The sequence below is a fragment of the Myodes glareolus genome, chromosome 7, assembly GCF_982192425.1.
Source record: "Myodes glareolus chromosome 7, mMyoGla1.1, whole genome shotgun sequence".
NCBI classification, from domain to species: Eukaryota; Metazoa; Chordata; class Mammalia; order Rodentia; family Cricetidae; genus Myodes; species Myodes glareolus.
The window spans coordinates 76,799,663-76,817,761 of NC_142032.1; the positions used below are offsets into that span (position 1 = coordinate 76,799,663).

An 18,099-nucleotide genomic window follows, 5' to 3' on the forward strand; every position below is an offset into this window, starting at 1 on the left:
CTTCACCAACCTTACATCTGACAGATGGCTGATCTCCAAAATATACAAAGAACTCAAGGAACTAGACATCAAATCACCATCAAATAATACAGTTAAAAAATGGGACACAGATGTAAACAGAGAATTCTCAGCAGAAGAATCTCAGATGGCTCAAAGACACTTAAGAGAATGCAGAATATCCTCAGTCATCAGGGAAATGCAAATCAAAACAATTCTGAGATACCACCTTACACTAATCAATATGGCTAAGATAAAAAAACACTGATGACAGCTTATGTTAGAGAGGATGTGGAGTAAGGGGAACACTCCTCCATGGCTGGTGGGAGTGCAAACTTGTACAGCAGCTGTGGAAATAAGTATGGTGATTTCTCAGAAAATTAGGAATCAATCTTTTTTTTTTTTTTTTTTTTTGGTTTTTTGAGACAGGGTTTCTCTGAAGCTTTTGGAGCCTGTCCTGGAACTAGTTCTTGTAGACCAGGCTGGCCTCAAACTCACAGAGATCTGCCTGCCTCTGCCTCCCGAGTGCTGTGATTAAAGGCATGTACCACCAATGCCCGGTGGAATCAATCTACCTTAAGACCCAGCAATACCACTTTTGGGCATATACCCAAAGTATGTTCAATCATACCCAAGTACATTTGATCAGCTATATCAGTTTATAGCAGCAATATTCATAATAGCCAGAACCTGAAAACAACCTAAATGTTCCTCAACTAAAGAACAGATTTTAAAAAATGTGGTAAACTTACACAGTAGAGTACTACTCAGCAGTAAAAAACAATGACATCTTTAAATTTACAGGCAATGGATGAAACTAGGAAAAAAATTCCTTAGTGAGTAAGGTAACACAAACCCGAAAGACACATATAGTATTATTTAATCATAAGTGGATATCAGACATAAAGCAGAGGATAACTCAGTTTACAGTCAATACAACCCCATACAAGATCCAGACTCCCTGTGCATTTCCATCTTTGTATGGTTTATTCTTCTTATATAACTGTACTCTCTCTTTAAAGACTTTACTGTTTCTTTTTTCCTATGGCTGTCTATACCCATTTTCCTTTCTTTTCCTCTCTCTCTCTCTCTCTCTCTCTCTCTCTCTCTCTCTCTCTTGAGACAGGGTTTCTCTGTGTAGCCCTAGCTGTCTTGGAACTAATTCTTGTAGACCAGGCAGGCCTCAAACTCATAGATCTGCCTGGCTCTGCCTCTGCCTCCTGAGTGCTGTGATTCAGGGCATGCACCACCATCATCTGGCTCCATTCAGCTTTCATTAGACCAATCAGGTGTCCTAGGCAGGCAAAGCAACACATCTTTACATTGTTAAACATATGCAGCATAAACAAATATGAGACATCTTTGCCTAATTAATCAAATATTCAACAACATATTAAATGTCTTATTTTCCCACCTGACATACCAAATGTTCTGTAGTTACATCTGGCAGGTTCCCATCATTATTGCAGAATAATTACTGCAGAAGGAAAAGGGATCAAAATTTCTATAAATTGTTGTGGGATAATTGATCACACTTTGAACCCCAGTATTGCGTTATTTGGAAAAACCTGTTTCTAGTTTTCTAGTTGTGGTGTGGCTCATCCCTAGCACACATTTGTTGTGGAATATTAGTTTAAGATGTGTTACATTCGTTTTTGCTGTGAAAAATTTGTTTAATGATGCAAAGATGTGTTGGATTATGTTTCATTTGTTTAACTCTGTAAAGCTGCATTATTTTGCCTGCCTAAAACACCTGATTGGACTAACAAAGAGCTGAACAGTCGATAGCAAGGCAGGAGAGAGAACTAGGTGGGGCTGGCAGGCAGAGAGAATAAATAGGAGAATTCTAGGGAAGAAGAGGGAGAAATGAGAAAAGGGGGAGTGGGGAAAACCATTGGCCAGCCACCCAGCCACACAACTAGCCAAGGAGTAAGAATGAAAGAAAGGTATACAGAATAAAGGTAAAAAGCCCAGAGGCAAAAGGTAGATGGGATAATTTAAGAGTTAAGTCAAATTAAGGCTGGGCATTCATAAGTAAGAGTAAGTCTTTGTGTATTTATTTGGGAGCTAAGTGGCAGACCTGGTGCAGGAGAATTGTCTGTATTCTGGCAATCATGTTTTAAATAAATGCTGATTGGCCAGGCAGGAAGTATATGTGGGTCAACCAGACAGGGAGTAGAGGCAGGGCGATGAGAACAGGAGTATTCTCGGAAGCAGGAAGCTTCCTCCGCAGTTCTCCGCTGATCACCGAAGAAGCAAGATGTGAGCTGCCTCGCCAAGAAAGGTACCCAGCCATGTGGCTAACATAGATAAGAATAAAGGGTTAATATAAGCTACAAGATCTAATAAGTAGCCTGAGCTAATGGCCCAATCAGTTTTATGACTTAGGGAGATTTCTGTGTGATTTTCTTTGGGGCTTGCCAGCTGTGGGGAACTGGGCAGGACATAAACCCCAAAAAGCACGCCCCTTCATGTTACACAGACCTTCAAAGAGTAAGAAAGGAAAAACAACTACATACATCTTTAAGAGTATTTTGTTTATTTTAAACAGGATTAAATAAAGCAACATTCCATAGTTATGAGGCAGAGCAAGCAACCTGTTGACAGGAAGTAACCATAGAGAGTAAGAGGGAGTTAGGAGATTGGAAAGAGAGAAAGTAGAAGGGAGGAACATTGAGTTTGAGGAATTTTGTTTAAGATAGTATAGGAGAAAGCTCTCTTTCTGGAACATTGGAGGAGGAGGAAGGTCAGCTGGGTTCTTTCTCTACCTCTCTGAGCTACAGGTTTTCACCCCAGCATCTGGTTCCTGAATCTTTATTGGTACAATTGAATAATTGATGTTTTGTTTAAAAATAACAGTAAACTAAATTGTGTCACAGGTTAGGAGAGTGATACATTCCAGAAGTACAATGCAAGTCTATTGCTGCCATTGCCAATTGCAGGGTTTTTGTTTTGTTTTGTTTTGTAACTCTTTGACTCTTTTGACTCTTTGCTCTTTTGGGGGCCCTGCCACCCAGCTCCCAAATAAATCACATGGAGACTTATTCTTTCTTATGAAAGCCCAGTCATAGCTTGGTTTATTTCTAGCCAGCTTTTCTTAAATTATCCTTCCTACTTTTTGCCTCTGGTCTTTTACCTTTTTCTATTTTTGAATCTCTTTCTTTACTTCCTACTCTGTGGCTTGCTGTGTAGCAGATGGGTGTCTAGCTCCTGGAGTCCTCCTCTCCTTCCCTTTGATCCTTGATTTTTCTTCCCAGATTTCTCCTCCTAATTATACTCTCTACCTGCCAGGCCCACATATCCTTTCTCCTGCCTTTAGCTCTTTATTAGACCAATCAGGTGTTTTAGACAGACAAAATTCACAGAGTTAAACAAATGCAACATAAAAAATGCAACATAAAAGAATGCAACATGTTGGGTAGTGGTGGCTCATTCCTTTAATCCCAGCACTTGTGAGACAGCGGCAGGTAGATCTCTGTGAATTCAAGGCCAGCCTGATCTACAAAGTGAGTTCCAGGAGAGCCAGGGCTGTTATGCAGAGAAACCCTGTCTCAAAAACAAAAGAATGCAACATGTCTTTGCATCATTAAACAAATGTTCCAGAGCATAAATGAATATAACACATCTTAAAATAATATTCTGCATCAGCCAACTAACAGCAGACTGCTCCTCATCAACATTATAGACAGAGATGGAGAAAAAATCAATTACCAAGAACTATTCTAATTTGCTCAGTAGTGTAACCATAGTGACACAGCAGCTGTCATTGGAGTCACCTTTTGGTGAAGTTTCAAATAAAGAGAGATGATTCAGCAATAAGAGCACTGGCTGCTCTTCCAGAGAACCTGGGTTAGACTCCCAGCACCCACACTGCCTCTCACAATCATCTGTGACTTCAATTCGAGGGGACTCTGATGACCTCTTCTGGCCCTCAGGGGCACTGCAGCCACACACTCATACACATAAAATAAAAATATTTTTAAAAGGATGATAGTAATAATCCAGTCATTTGTCAGGTTCCAGGCACACCAAATAGGAGAAGTGTAATGAATGGGGCAGGTTCAAATTCACATCCTCAGTTCTGTGACTGGTGGCACTCATCTTCTCAATCCCTGCAGGGAATTTAAAGCCCCCTTCTGGCCTTAGCTGGTACCAGGCACACACATGATGCCCATACACACATGCAGGCAAAACACTCATAAAATATATCTAAATTTTAAAAACTGGGTTCAACTGACAAACTTTTTAAAAAAAGATTTTATTTATTATGTATACAATACAGTGTGCTGCCTCCATGGGTGACTGCATGCCAGAAGAGGGCACCAGATCTCATTGTAGATGGTTGTGAGCCACCATATGGTTGCTAGGAATTGAACTCAGGACCTCTGGAAGAACAGTCAGCGTCCTTAACCTCTGAGCCATCTCTCCAGTCCCCAACTGACAAACTTTTTAAAAAATATATTTATTTATTTACTTATTGTGTATACAGTGTTTTGTCTGCATGTATGCCTGCAGGCCAGAAGAGGAAACCAGACCTTATTACAGATGGTTGTGAGCCACCATGTGGTTCCCGGGAATTGAACTCAGGACCTTTGGAAGAGCAGGCAATGCTCTTAACCGCGAAGCCATCTCTTCAGCCCCCTGACAAACTTTCTTACCCATTCGTAAAATTTTTAAATTTTATTTTAATCTCTCTCTCTCTCTCTTTCTCTCTCTGTATGTATGTGTGGAAATTAGAGACCAATTTTCAAGAATTGGTTCTTTCCTACCGTGTAGGCATATGTTTCTTTTCTCCTGCCACTCTCAAATAATCACTCAGAGGCTTAATATTAATTACAAATGCTCGGCTGATAGCTCAGGCTTGTTAAGACTAACTCTTACACTTAAATTAACCCATATTTCTTTTTTTAAATATTTATTTATTTTTTATTATGTATACAATATTCTGTCTGTGTGTATGCCTGCAGGCCAGAAGAGGGCACCAGACCTCTTTACAGATGGTTGTGAGTCACCATGTGGTTTCTGGGAATTGAACTCAGGACCTTTGGAAGAGCAGGCAATGCTCTTAACCTCTGAGCCATCTCTCCAGCCCCTAACCCATATTTCTTAACTATGCTTTGACACATGGCTTGGTGCCTTTTCTCAGTAAGGTGTGCCATCTTCCTGTGTCTGCTACCGACTCTCACTCAGCTCTTCATCCCTGTGTCCTTAGTTTAGTTGCCCTGCCTAACTTCATCCTGCCTTGCTATAGGCCAATCAGCTTCTTTATTAACCAATGAGAGCAATACATAGTCACATTGTACAAGATTATTCCACAGCAATACCAAGTGGGTTACAGGGATTGACCTCAGCACCTTTACCTGTTGAGGCTTCATCGGCTTACACATATCAGTTTGAAAAATAATATAATATACTCAGACCATCGAACTTCATACTGAATGGGGGGCTAAAACAGTAAGTGAAGTCTATCTCAATGAATATGTAAACTTTTATACAAATGTGTAACACTGAACAATAGTCAGAAAGTGCCAGGGGCACTGGCGAGATGTCTCAGCAGGTAAAAGTGCTTGCCACCACAGAGAAACCCTGCCTTGAACCCCACCCCCTGCCAAAAAAAAAAAAAAGTGCTCACCATACAAGCCTGACGTACACGTACCTACACACACAAATAAATCTCTAAGAAGAAGAGTTAACCACACAAAGCAGGGTCTGGGAAGATGGCTCAGTCAATAAGTACTATTTGTTGTGTAAGTATGTTGACCTGATTCCAGTCCCATCATCCACAGAAAAGCTGGATGCAGAGCGCATATGTATAACCTCAACGTTGGGGGAAGAGACAGGCAATCCCTAGAACTCACAGAACAGGCAGTCTAGTTAAGTCATTGTGCCCCAGGTTTAGTACAGATCTTGTTTCAAAAGATAAGTTGTGATCTGGGTAGTGGTGGTGATGCACACCTTTAATCCCAGCACTCGGGAGGCACAGGAAAACGGATCTCAGTGAGTTTGGGGCCAGCCTGGTCTACAAAGCGAGTTTCAGGACAGCCAGAACTGTTACACAGAGAAAGCCTGTCTTGAAAAAAACAAAGTTGTGAGGCCAGCAAGATGGCTCAGTTTATAAATACTCTTGCTGCCAGTCCTGATAACCTAAGTTTGATCTCTGGAACCCTCATGGTGGATACAGAGAACTGTGTCTTTCAAGTTATTCTCAATCTCCATCCATGCATGACCACACATATACCAGGCTTTTTCTTTTGGGCTACCAACCAGCTCCCAAATCATGAATGGTTGGCTTAACTTAGGCTCATTTCTGGCTAGCTCTTTTAACTTAAATTAACCGGTTCCTCTTTGTCTACCTTTTGCCTTGGGGCGTTTTACTTTTCTTTCCTTCTGTATATCTGACTTTCACTGCTTCTCATGTCTGGCTGACTGGGGGCTGCCTGGCTTCTTGCCCAGGTTGTGTCCCTCTCTTTCTTCTCATTCTCTTTCTTCTTTCATTCTTTTCTTTTCTAGATAGTCTCTGCCTGCCAGCCCCACCTATCCTTCTCCTGCCTAGCTATTAGACGTTCAGCTTTTTATTATATCAATCAGGTGCCTTAGGCAGGCAAGGTGAAACAAATAATTAGACACACATCCTGACATCATTAAACAAATGCGGCACAAATGTAACACACCTTTACACAGTTAAAGCAATATTCTGCAGCATAATCAAACCTAACACATTGTTGCCCAGTTAAAATAACATTCTACAACATATACAGATACACACACATACATAAAATAAACAAAATGTAGTAATTTGGAGGGGTTGTGAAACCACTTCATTCAGAGGCTTGGGGAAGGGCTGAAGGTCCACATGATTTGATGTCTTCAGCAAGGCAGATCCTGGAGGCGTCCTCATTGCTAAAATCTATAACGTTGGGGGGTGGGTGGATAGGTGCTGCTGAGCATTGAACCCAGGACCTAAGCAAGCTATTACAGGCCTACATATCCCGTGTCTCCCCTGATTTCTTTCTTTTTCTTCCCTCTCTCTTCTACTTTCCTTCCCCTCCCCTCCCCTCCTCTTTCTTTCTTAGGCCCCTCTCTCCAGGGTCTAGCTTAAATGACCATGTAGGCTTTGATGGATCCTCTTGCCACTCCCTAAGGCCTTGGCCACCAGGCCCAACTCCGCTCAACTTTAAAAAAATAAATAAACAGTATAATGGGGCACCCCTTTAATCCAATGCTCAGTAGGCTGAGGCAGGTGGATCTCTGTGAGTTCAAGGCCACTCCAGCTTACTTAGCAAGTTCCAGGTCAGCTCTACTGCTATATAGTGAGACCCTGTTTGGAAAAAAAAAAAAGTACAATCATTATTTCTACTCTCCGTTCTGGAGAACATCTGTGTGTGTGTTCATGTGTGGTGTGCATACATACATGTGCACATGCATGTGGAGGCTGACATTGTGGTACCTTTCTTCAGTCACCAACCTTTTATTTCAGTTTTACCCAAATAGATTGTGTACACATTTAACCATAAGAAACAATAAACGTATTTACCTTTCCATAAACACCAACACTCTACCTCTTAAAAACCTGCTACAGCCAGGAGTGGTGGTGCACTCATTTAATCACAGACACAGAGGCAGAGGCAAGCAGATCTCTGTGAGTTCAGGTGCAGTCTGACCTGCATGCATAGTGAGTTCTTCTGTGGACACGAGCCGGGTTTCTCAGATGCGGTGCCCAGGTTCGGCCAGCCTCCAGAGGCTGACCAGGACGCTCGTGGGGACACCGGGAAGAATAAACCTCGGGCCCCAGGGTCTACAGATCGTTTGAGACGTCCCGCCTTTCCGAAGCCAATTGCAGTACAGCTGCTCCTAGCTGTGACAACCAATCATCTGCCGCTGCGATGGCTCACAGAGAAGGCGTTGAGGCAGCAGGTGGCAGGTATTTTTTGAAAGCTCCCCGCCCCCCCGACACACACACATAGAAATGAGCACCAACCCTCCTGACGCGGCCATTGTGTTTAAGGGCAAATGGGCCGCTGCATTTGCAAATGGGCAGTGGAAGTCCGAAAGCCGCCATATTTGCCCAGCGGCAGAAATGGCGCCTGAGTGCTGTCAATGGCAACTGAAGCCAGGCCATCGCCATGTTTTCTGAAGGCATCTTCCGGCTTCCTTCACCCGAGTCGTGTCTCTGTACGAGCGGCTGTGGAGTGAACTATGGAGCCTCCCTAGTCTCCACCGGAGCTCTGCCGTCCTCACGCCGACCGCTTTGTCCAGTTCCCAGTGGGGGCGATCGTGACCAAGGGGCGTGGCAAGGGCGTGGTTTCCCGGGGAAGCCGAGGCCGGAAGCCGGAGGCTGGCGTGCCCAAGCTGCTGCCCCGGCAGGAACCCCGATGGCGCCACCCCCGGCCCCGCTGCTGGTGCCGATGCCCGGGGAGATCTGGCCTGGTTTCAGGAAGCCTGAGCTCGTGAGCTTCGCGGACGTGGCCGTGTACTTCTCCCCGCAGGAGTGGGGGTGTTTGCGGCCCGCGCAGAGAGCCCTGTACCGGGAGGTGATGCGCGAGACCTACGGCCTCCTGGGCGCGCTCGGTGAGGCCCCGGGTCAGAGCCCCGCCCCCCATCCTCCTCCGGGCTTCAGAGGGGAGATGCTGTAGACCAACCAAGTGGATCGCGAGCCCTAACCCCGCACTTTTCCACCAGCAGCATCAGTCACCTTCCATTCCCAGGGCTTCCTCGGGAGTCTCCATTCAGGCAAGAACAACGCAAACCCTGCCCAGGTTGATTTGAGCCTAAGTTCCGAGGAGGTGCCCTCACCCTAGTGGGATGCTATCTGCCCGGGCCAGTCGCTCAGGCCAGCACTGTTCTCTCTCAGGGTTTCCGGGCCCCAAACCAGCCCTCATCTCTTGGATGGAACAGGAGAGTGAGGCTTGGAGCCCCGCCGCCCAGGATCCTGAGGAGGGGGAAAGCCTGGGAGGAACTCCGAGAGGTGAGGGATTGACCCAGGTCCTCCTGCATCTTGTTTGTCAGGGGTTTCTTCTCTAGTAAAGTTTTCTTTCAGATTCACCGTCCCAGCGTCCCTACAGAATTTCAAGAGTAAGCATGTGTCAGACACTAAAGGAAAGAAAGACGACCTGTGAGAGTTTTGGAAACTCGGGAGATGTTAAGAGCAGAATAGGAGAACGTAGAGCCCAAAGAAGTTTAAATTTCCAGATGTTTGTTAGATACTGCTCATTTCCCCCTGGTCGTGGTGACACACGCCTTTGCCTTTAATCCCAGCACTTTTGGGGCAAAGGCAGGTGGATGTGAGATCAGTCAAGGCTACATGTAGTGAGACCTTGTCTCATTTACGCCCCCCGCATCCTAAAATGTCCCTAAAATCGAACTGGTTTCAGGTCTGCCTCTTCTGTTTCTCAAGACCAAGTGTTACATGAGAAAAAAAAAGCCCGTATAATGACACCTTGGCTCATCTGCCATCGTTGCCCTGAATCAAAGACATCTGAAGCAAATATGGCGCCTCATCTGTAAAAGTACCACTGTGCCAACAACAGCAACCCCAGCACACAAAATGCAACAGTAACTCTTTATTGAGCATACTAAGTTACCAACAAGCACAATGTATTTAACCCTCCCGATATTATTGATATTATTTTCACGTTTGACACATAAGAAATTTTAACTGTTTGACTTTCAACAAAGCCTTGTGTTAGCCCCTGGGCAGCATACCGAGGCACTACCTGGGCAAAAGCTAGGGGCATCTATGCAAAAGTGTTATGTTTTATTGAGACTTGTTTCTTAAAGAGTTATTTTTATTATTTTTCATTACGTGTAAATGTATGTGTCTGCATGTGGGTATGTTCACATTGCAGCTGCCCAAGGAGGCCAGAGGTGTGGCATTGCCTGGTGCTGAAGTTATAGGTGGTTGTGAGCTGCCTGATGTGGGTTCTGGGAACTGAACTCAGGTCCTTTGGAAAGGCAGCAAGCGCTTTTAACCACCGAGCCATCTCTCCAGATCCTACTTTGTTTTATTTTTGTTGTGTTGATTTTTCTTTTTAAGACAGGTAGCCCTGGCTGGCCTGGAACTTGCTATTTAGATAAGGTTGTTCTCACATTCACAGAAATCTATCTGCCTCTACCTCCAAAGTGCTAGGGTTAAAGATGAGTAGCTACCATAGTACTATCCTGTTTTGGGTTTCTGAGACAAGGTCTCACTATGTAGGCCTTGCTGGCCTCAAACTCACGGCTGTCTTCCTGCCTCAGCTTTTCCAAATGCTGAGATTACAGCTACTTCCCTAGTGAGATTTGTGTGTGTGTGTGTGTTGTTTATTTGTTTTTCGAGACAGGGTTTCTCTGTGCTACAGCCCTGGCTGTCCTGGAACTAGCTCTTGTAGACCAGGCCAGTCTCAGCCTAACAGCGATCTGCCTGTTTCTGCCTACTGAGTGCTGTGATTAAAGGCGTGCACCACTACTGCCTGGCTTCCTAGTGAGATTTTTTTAATGTAATTAATTTGTTTCCCAGGAGACACTTCAAATGAGAAGGTGCAGGGCCCCAAGGAAGGAACCAAGAGACTGGCAGAGACTCCTCCTGCTCAGTTGCAATCTAAAGAGGTGGTTGAACAAAAGACTTATTCTATGGCTACCAAGTCCTCTGCCAGGGCACAGCTACCTTCCAAAGCTGTCCCAGGCCAGGCAGCAGGCACAGAGCTTCCTGCCCAGGTACCCAGCACAGATGCGCAGGCCAGCCAACGACGCCATGTGTGCATGGACTGTGGGCGCCGCTTTACCTACCCTTCTTTGCTGGTCAGCCACCGGCGCATGCACTCGGGTGAGCGACCCTTCCCCTGCCCAGAGTGCGGCATGCGCTTCAAGAGGAAGTTTGCGGTGGAAGCGCACCAATGGATCCATCGTTCCTGTTCCGGGGGTCGCCGTGGCCGTAGGCCTGGGATCCGGGCTGTGCCTGGAGCCCCAGTCCGAGGTGACCGGGATCCGCCAGTGCTCTTTCGGCACTATCCAGACATCTTTGAGGAGTGTGGGTGAGCTGAAAAGCTGCCTGCATCCGGAGCAGAGGATGAACTTGGCACTAAGAACCGAGGGAGTCAAGACTTGGGAAATGAAATTCAGAACTTTGACTTTTCTCAAGAATCCCTTGTAAAATTGTGAAAAGTGCCTGTAAAGACTGCTATAGATTAAACCTGACACTTGCTCCCCTCTCCGGTGTTCACGGTTGGAAAAGAGGGGTGGGGCAGGGTGGGGCGGGGCTGGGGATGTGATTTAGTTGGTAGAGTACTTAGTGTTTTAGTCAGGGTTCTCAAGAGAACAGTACCAAGGGGATGAGTGCACACATGTGCGTGCGTACACACACACACTCACACTCACACAGTATAGGCAAAGAATAAAAGGCAAGAGGAGGAACTACTGAAAAGCCTTTGTTGTGAAATATTACTTCAACGATGTAAAGGTGCGTTACATTTGTTTATGCTGCATTTGTTTACCTATGTGAAGATGCGTTGCTGTTTACCTTACCTGCCTAAGGTGCCTGACTGGTCTAATAAAAAGCTGAATGGCCAATAGCTAGGCAGTAGAGGGATAAGAGAGGCTGGCCGGCAGAGAGAATAAGTAGTGTTCCGCCCAAAGTCCGGATCCCCAAGACATCACCAGAGACAGTATCTGATGCAAAAACAGAGTCTTTATTGCAAGTTAACTTGGGTCCCTCCATGGGTCTGAAGCAGCAGCAGCAGCAGCTTCAGCAGCAGTGGGAAAGGGAGAATTCCAAGCCTCTGGGCTTGTGATTGACTGCCCCCTAGTGGTTTGGGATTGACTGCCCCTATGATGTAAGGGGATATCCAGACCTGAGGGAGTTCCAAGCCTCTAAAGGCTCAGTGATCGGTCCGGTTTCCTGCTCAGGGATTGACTGGTTTTGTGTGAGGGGCAGAGATTGCTCTGATTCTAAACTGTGTTTCTTTCTTTGGTTCTTTTTACCTTTTTGACCCTAACTTTGGGACCAGGGCGAATATCTTTGGTATGCTCTGAATCTAGAGGTTTAGTGCATTTTTTTGGTCCTGGTTTCAGGGTCCAGGGCTTTTCTCCAGTTTTAGGTTCGGGGACAAAGTATCTCTTCCCCTGGCTCTGGTCCCATTTTCAGGGTGTGTTTCTTTCACTGGGTTGGGGCTTGCTTGGGCCAAGCTGTTTAGGGTCTGTGTAGGGGCTATGGATCAGGGGTTTTCTGGGCCCTGGTCTCTCATTTCCCCCTCTAGAAGTAAGTAGAGGACCCAATCATGGGTTCTCTCTGAGGGACTCCGATGGAGTATATTGAGACAGTAGCACCATCTATTGTACTGTGCTGATCCTTCTGCTAATGAAAACCAGTAACTTATTTGAGGATACAGGGCCTAAAAGAAGCTAAAAGTATTAAGATGAGTAAGGGCCCTAGTAATGCGGTGATTAAGGTTGTTAACATGGGGGTATTGAATATATATTTGAACCAGCCTTGAGCTTGCTCATATTCCCTCTTTGTTTTGGCTAACCCCTCCCTAACTTTGGCTGGCAATTCTTTGACCAGTAGGAGAGAAGAGAACAAAGGAGAAAGAAGGGAGACACCTGGGGCTGTAAAAGGAGCGGTGGGCTGCATTTCCGCCTGGCTAGCTTTACCCGAAATAATTACATGGAAACTGTATTCATTTAAACACTGCCTGGCCAATTAGTTATAACCTCTTATAGGCTAGCTCTTACATATTGATTCAACCCATTTCTATTAATGCGTTTTGCCACTTGACTGTGGCTTACCAGGACAAGTCTAACCAGGGTCCATCTTGGGGAGGAGAGCTATGGCGTCTGACTGCCTCTGCTTTCTTTGTCCCACAATTCTGTTCTGCCTACTCCACCCACCTAGGTGCTGGCCTATCAAAAAGGCCAAGGCAGTTTCTTTATTAACCAATGAAAGTAACACATAGACAGTTAACCCTCCTCCATCATTTCCCTTTTTCTGTTTAAACAAAAAAGAAAGGCTTTAACTTTAACATAGTAAAATTACATACAACAAAACAGTTATCTAGCAAGAATTACAGTTACAATATTTATATCTACTTTATCTTTTATCGTAACTAAGGAAAACTATAACTATAACTAACCATTCTTCAACTCCATCAAAGACTCCAGAAGGATATAATATTACCTAAGCAAACAAGAAATAAGCAACTTCCAACCTCTAGAAATGATAGAGACATCTCGCTGCCTGTACAGTCACCCAAAGTTCTTTTGTACCGTTGGGGCATCCATCTTTGACCTTCAGGCCCATAGTATCCAGCAGACATTTTCATGAAGCAGGAAATTTTAAAGGCAGTTCAGTCACTTTCTGCTGTGTCCTGCAGAATGTCTCGCAGACTCTTTCATGAATCAGGAACCCCGAAAGACCATCTCACCTTTAGGTAAGTTCAGCAGTCCTCTCTCTGTGGGTTCTCTGTGTCCAGTTTATGCAACAGTCCAGGCAAGAGCAGTTTCTTGCCCAAATGGTTATCAAACTCCGTAAGGAGCCTCTTCGATGCCCATCTTCCTCTTGAATTAGCTGGTGCTGCCAGGAGCAGATGTGTCTCATTGTCATGAAAAGTCCTAAGTTATTAAAACATTTAAAATGCCATATTCTGTAGTCTTTGAAAAACATGAAGAATGCCTATCTAACTGAAATATATCTCTATATGTCTAGAAAATCTAACTAACATGACTACAAGCTTGACTATTATTGATGATTATCCATTAACAACCTATATTTCCTAGTTATACATTCCATTTCTAAATGAACTATATAATCACAATACCTTAATCAAGATCAGAAATACATATACATATAACAAAATTGACCTTAAATTCCATACCAATGCAAATTATTCATATCTATATCATATCCCCCTTTAAATGTAAAAGAACATTTATAAGCAATATTTGGGAATATGGGCGTAGTTATTTCTCTCCAAACTTCTTCCTGCTGTATGGGGGCGCTGTTAATCAGGACTTTCATGGTATAACCTGTGTGCTAGGTTCATCTCAGTTGGCAGTTGAGTGAAGTAATTTTTTGAGGGTGTCCACAGCAACCTTTCAGGAGGACGTGGTCTATCATACCATATTGGGATAGAAGCAATCCACAGGGTCTCATCCTCTGTGAAAACAAAAGAAGGACCTCCTTTCCAAAGCATCATATTCTGAGACCCAAATTTTGAAGTCATTATATCCTTATGATATCCATTCTGGTTTAGCTTGGCAGCCCATATAATGAAATGTCTCTCTGTACTTAGCTCCTTCACAGCCAAAAATTTTAAAGAAAACACAATATACAGAATCCAAACTCTCTGTGAATTTTCCATTTTTACGTGGCTTATTTTTCTTTATTTCTTTAAATCTATAACTATCTGTATTCTGTCTCTTTAAAGACTTTACCCTTTTTCTTTAAGACATTAACTTTATTCTCTATATTCTTTTTCCTTTCTCTCCCAAGCCTACGTATGTCTAACACTATGACCCATTTAAAGGTCTTTTATGTCTGAATCTGTCCTATTGTGAATCTGTAATTCTTTACTGTCCAAGAGCAGTTCTTAAAATGCTAAGCACTTCTTAAGAACTTAAGTTGCACCATGTAGAGGTAATACGGTACCGCCTGTGTCCTGCCCAGTCTAAACCTTAACTGCGCTGTTATTCTGATAATTACGATAGTTCCTGCCTGAGTTCAGCACACAGGAGCAGAGCCAGAGCTGCTCCTGCCTCAGCCATTTGGTGCCCCTGAGCTGCACACAGTTCCAGGCACACAGCAAGTCCACATTGCCATCAAGCAAGCAAGCATTTTACTCCAAATGCTCCATTCAAAAGCTCTGTCTCCTGCAGGAGCCAGAGATCGCGATGGCGGCACAGCCCAGAAACTGGTATTTCAAAACCGCCACTTTCTAGTAGACCTGATCCCACTGCCTACTCAGACAGGAAGAGCTGAGCCACAGGCATGGTCTCAGCTACTTTGTTCCTGATCCCGAGTGGGCACACAAACGTCCGGGCCCAGAAATGCTTCATAGCCGATGGCAGGGCGTTTTAAAATGACGCAGCTTTTTTTCTGCCGCTAATGATGAAACAGGAAATCTCTCTACAGCACGCCCTAGCAAACAGCAAAAAGCTGTGTTAAACTCACCTTTTCTTTTTTTTCTTTTTTTAAGCCCTCTCAGGTTTTTAAGTGGAGCTAGTTACCACGTTGGAGCGCCACTCTGGAAAAGGAGCGGTGGGCTGCATTTCCGCCCGGCTAGCTTTACCCGAAATAATTACACGGAAACTGTATTCATTTAAACACTGCCTGGCCAATTAGTTATAACCTCTTATAGGCTAGCTCTTACATATTGATTCAACCCATTTCTATTAATGCGTGTTGCCACTTGACTGTGGCTTACCAGGACAAGTCTAACCAGGGTCCATCTTGGGGAGGAGAGCTATGGCGTCTGACTGCCTCTGCTTTCTTTGTCCCACAATTCTGTTCTGCCTACTCCACCCACCTAGGGGCTGGCCTATCAAAAAGGCCAAGGCAGTTACTTTATTAACCAATGAAAGTAACACATAGACAGTTAACCCTCCTCCATCATGGGGCAGCCAGCCCCTGGTAACCCAGCAGCTGCCAGATAGCAAGACACCGAGTAGGACATACAGAATGAAGGGAAGGTAAAAAGCCCCGAGGCAGAATATAAAGGAAGAGAAACAGTTATAAGAGCTAGTGGCACAAATGTAAGCTAAGACCAAGCATTCATAACTAATAATATGGCTCCATGCCATGGTTTGGGAGCTGGTTGGTGGCCCAAAAGAAAGCCTGTTCCATGCCTTTCTCTCTTGGTTCCTTCCTACCAGGAGGTACCACCCACAATGAGTGCCTTCCCAAGTCAGTCAGGACAGTTCTTCAGGTGCGGCTCCCTACACAGGTGGTTGTAATTTGTGCGAGTTGACACTAAAACCAACCATAGTAATTTACCCTTGTAGTCTGATACATATACGACATTTTAAGAATCATAGCCTTATGTAGGCATGTAGCAGGTTGTTCTTTGGACCGTCAACTCCCAAATAATGACACAGAGACTTCTTATTAGGTATGAAAGCTTGACCTTAACTTAGGAATGTTCCCAACTGGTTCTTAAAACTTGAATTAACCCATTTATATTAATGTAGTCAGACTTTTCTTTCCCGCCTGCCAGTTCCCAAATATCCAACACAGATACTTAATTATAAATGTTCAACTGATAGCTCAGACTTAGTGCTAACTAGCTCTTACAACATAAATTAACCCATTTCAATTAATCTCTGTGCTGCCATGTGGTTCGAGGCTTTACCTGTCCTCCAGCATGTCTTGCTCCCTCTGAGTCTCCTGGCAACTCCTCTCACTCTGCCCTTCCTCCCAGAATTCCCCTAGTCTGGCTTTCCTGTGCAATTTCTCCTGCCCAGCTATAGGCCAGTCAGCTCCTTATTAGTCAGTGAGAGTAATACATACTTACAGTGTACAAAGATTATTCCACAGCATATTAATCTATGTTCTGCCATGTGGCTCATTACCTCTTATCAGGACTGTATGTCCAACCTCCTCTGAGTCTGGCTGGTGAATCCCCCGCTTTTCAAATCCTTCCCCTGAGTTCTTCTCTTTTCCTGCCTATCCTCTCCTCCCTAGTTATTGGCCATTCAGGTCTTTATTAAACCAATCAGAAGGTGCCTTAGGCAGGTGAGGTAAAACAGACATCTTCACACAGTGTCATCAAATATGCAACGAGTCTGTCTCTGTCCAATCAGCCAGCTCCTAAATAATGACACGAAGACTTACATTAATTATGAAAGTTCAGACTATAGTGTCGAGGTTCAGGACCAGCCTGGACCTAAATTATTTCTCATATCAGAGCGGAGATGTGGGAATGAAAACACAACTCACAGAACTATATTGGGAGGGAGTTTTCAGGAATCCTTCATGAAATCCTGAATTCACACCTTGAAAATCACCCGCGTTTATTCTCCAAACAACTTTTGTATCAAAACATAAACTGTGGGGGGAGTTCATTAGCATCCTGTTTCCTAGGTAGCAGAGAGAATGACTTAGATCATGTCTTCCTATCTATGCCTGCTCTGTCACATAGACTGAAAAACACCTCTTCCCCAGGCAACCTCCTAAATTACAATAGAAGGAACAGAACAACATTAACATATCATGACCACTTGCTTAGGATGATATCAGGCTGCCTCACTATGAAAGGCTAGGCGACCACCATCTGTGTGGCTGGTGCAAATTGTGCCTTGTCAGGTCGCTCAGAATTCTGACCACCATACAATTGGGAATATTGACCTGTATAATCTGGCCTCTACCTTTCTGTCATTCTGTACCTCTGACTTGTTCTACATTTCCTGGTGTATCCTGTGTACCTGGATTTCCCTTTCCCTCTCTCTGTGCCTGTAAGTTCTTCCTATACTTCCTGCCTAGCTATTGATCATTCAGTTATATATATATAAACCAATCAGAAGGCACCTTGACAATGACACAGCTTTACAATGTAAATTAATATTCCACAACACAGATATTTTGCAACATAGGCACACATGCCTATACGATACATATATAAATATATATTTTGTTCTTTGAGACAGGGTCTCCACATGTAACTCTGGTTGGCCTGGAAGCTGGCCTCAAACTCACTGAGATCCACCTGCCTTGGCCTCCCAAGTGCTGGGATTAAGGATGTGTGCAATTTTTTAAAAATAGGAATGATGCTAAAATGTGCACAAGTTGTAAGAATTTTCCTTTATGTGTGTGTGTGTTTTTTCCTCATCTACTCCCACAGAGGGCAGAAGAGGACTTTGGATCCCCTGAAACTGGAGTTTAGGACAGTTGCTACCTGCAATGTGAGTGCTGGAGATTGAGCCTGGGCCTTCTGAAAGAGCAGTTAACATTCTTAACCATTGAGCCATCTTTCCACCTCAAATAAATAAATATTTTCAAAGTAATAAAAATAAATCTTAAGAACTATAACCTTGCCCTCTAAGTCTCATGTTTGCTTGTTTTTTCATACTATAAATGAAGGGCCCCAACTCGTTTTAACCACAGTTATACTGTTTTGCAAAGGTTCACAGATAACAAGC

General features: G+C 44.2%; 1 protein-coding gene and 1 long non-coding RNA gene across 5 annotated transcripts; one reads left to right on the forward strand and one right to left on the reverse strand.

The window, feature by feature from the left end:
- Positions 1-4,239: 4,239 nt before the first annotated feature.
- LOC146893469 (uncharacterized) lies at positions 4,240-7,664 on the reverse strand. The gene is made up of 2 exons (XR_015003094.2): positions 7,532-7,664; positions 4,240-7,315 (listed from the first exon to the last, which is right to left on the reverse strand). It is a non-coding gene; the product is annotated as an uncharacterized LOC146893469 (long non-coding RNA).
- Positions 7,665-7,985: 321 nt separating this feature from the next.
- Positions 7,986-11,183, forward strand: LOC125413688 (zinc finger protein 688-like). Of its 4 annotated transcripts, XM_085693128.1 has the most exons (4): positions 7,986-8,565; positions 8,680-8,727; positions 8,849-8,962; positions 10,493-11,183. In XM_085693128.1, the coding sequence occupies exons 1-4, from the start codon at positions 8,121-8,123 to the stop codon at positions 11,008-11,010; spliced, it is 1,125 nt and encodes a 374-aa protein (XP_085549254.1). In that variant the 5' UTR covers positions 7,986-8,120; the 3' UTR covers positions 11,011-11,183. The 4 variants fall into 4 exon arrangements, with proteins under 4 accessions (XP_085549254.1, XP_085549255.1, XP_048311281.2 ...); XM_085693129.1 differs by lacking the exon at positions 8,849-8,962; XM_048455324.2 differs by lacking the exon at positions 8,680-8,727.
- Positions 11,184-18,099: the final 6,916 nt, after the last annotated feature.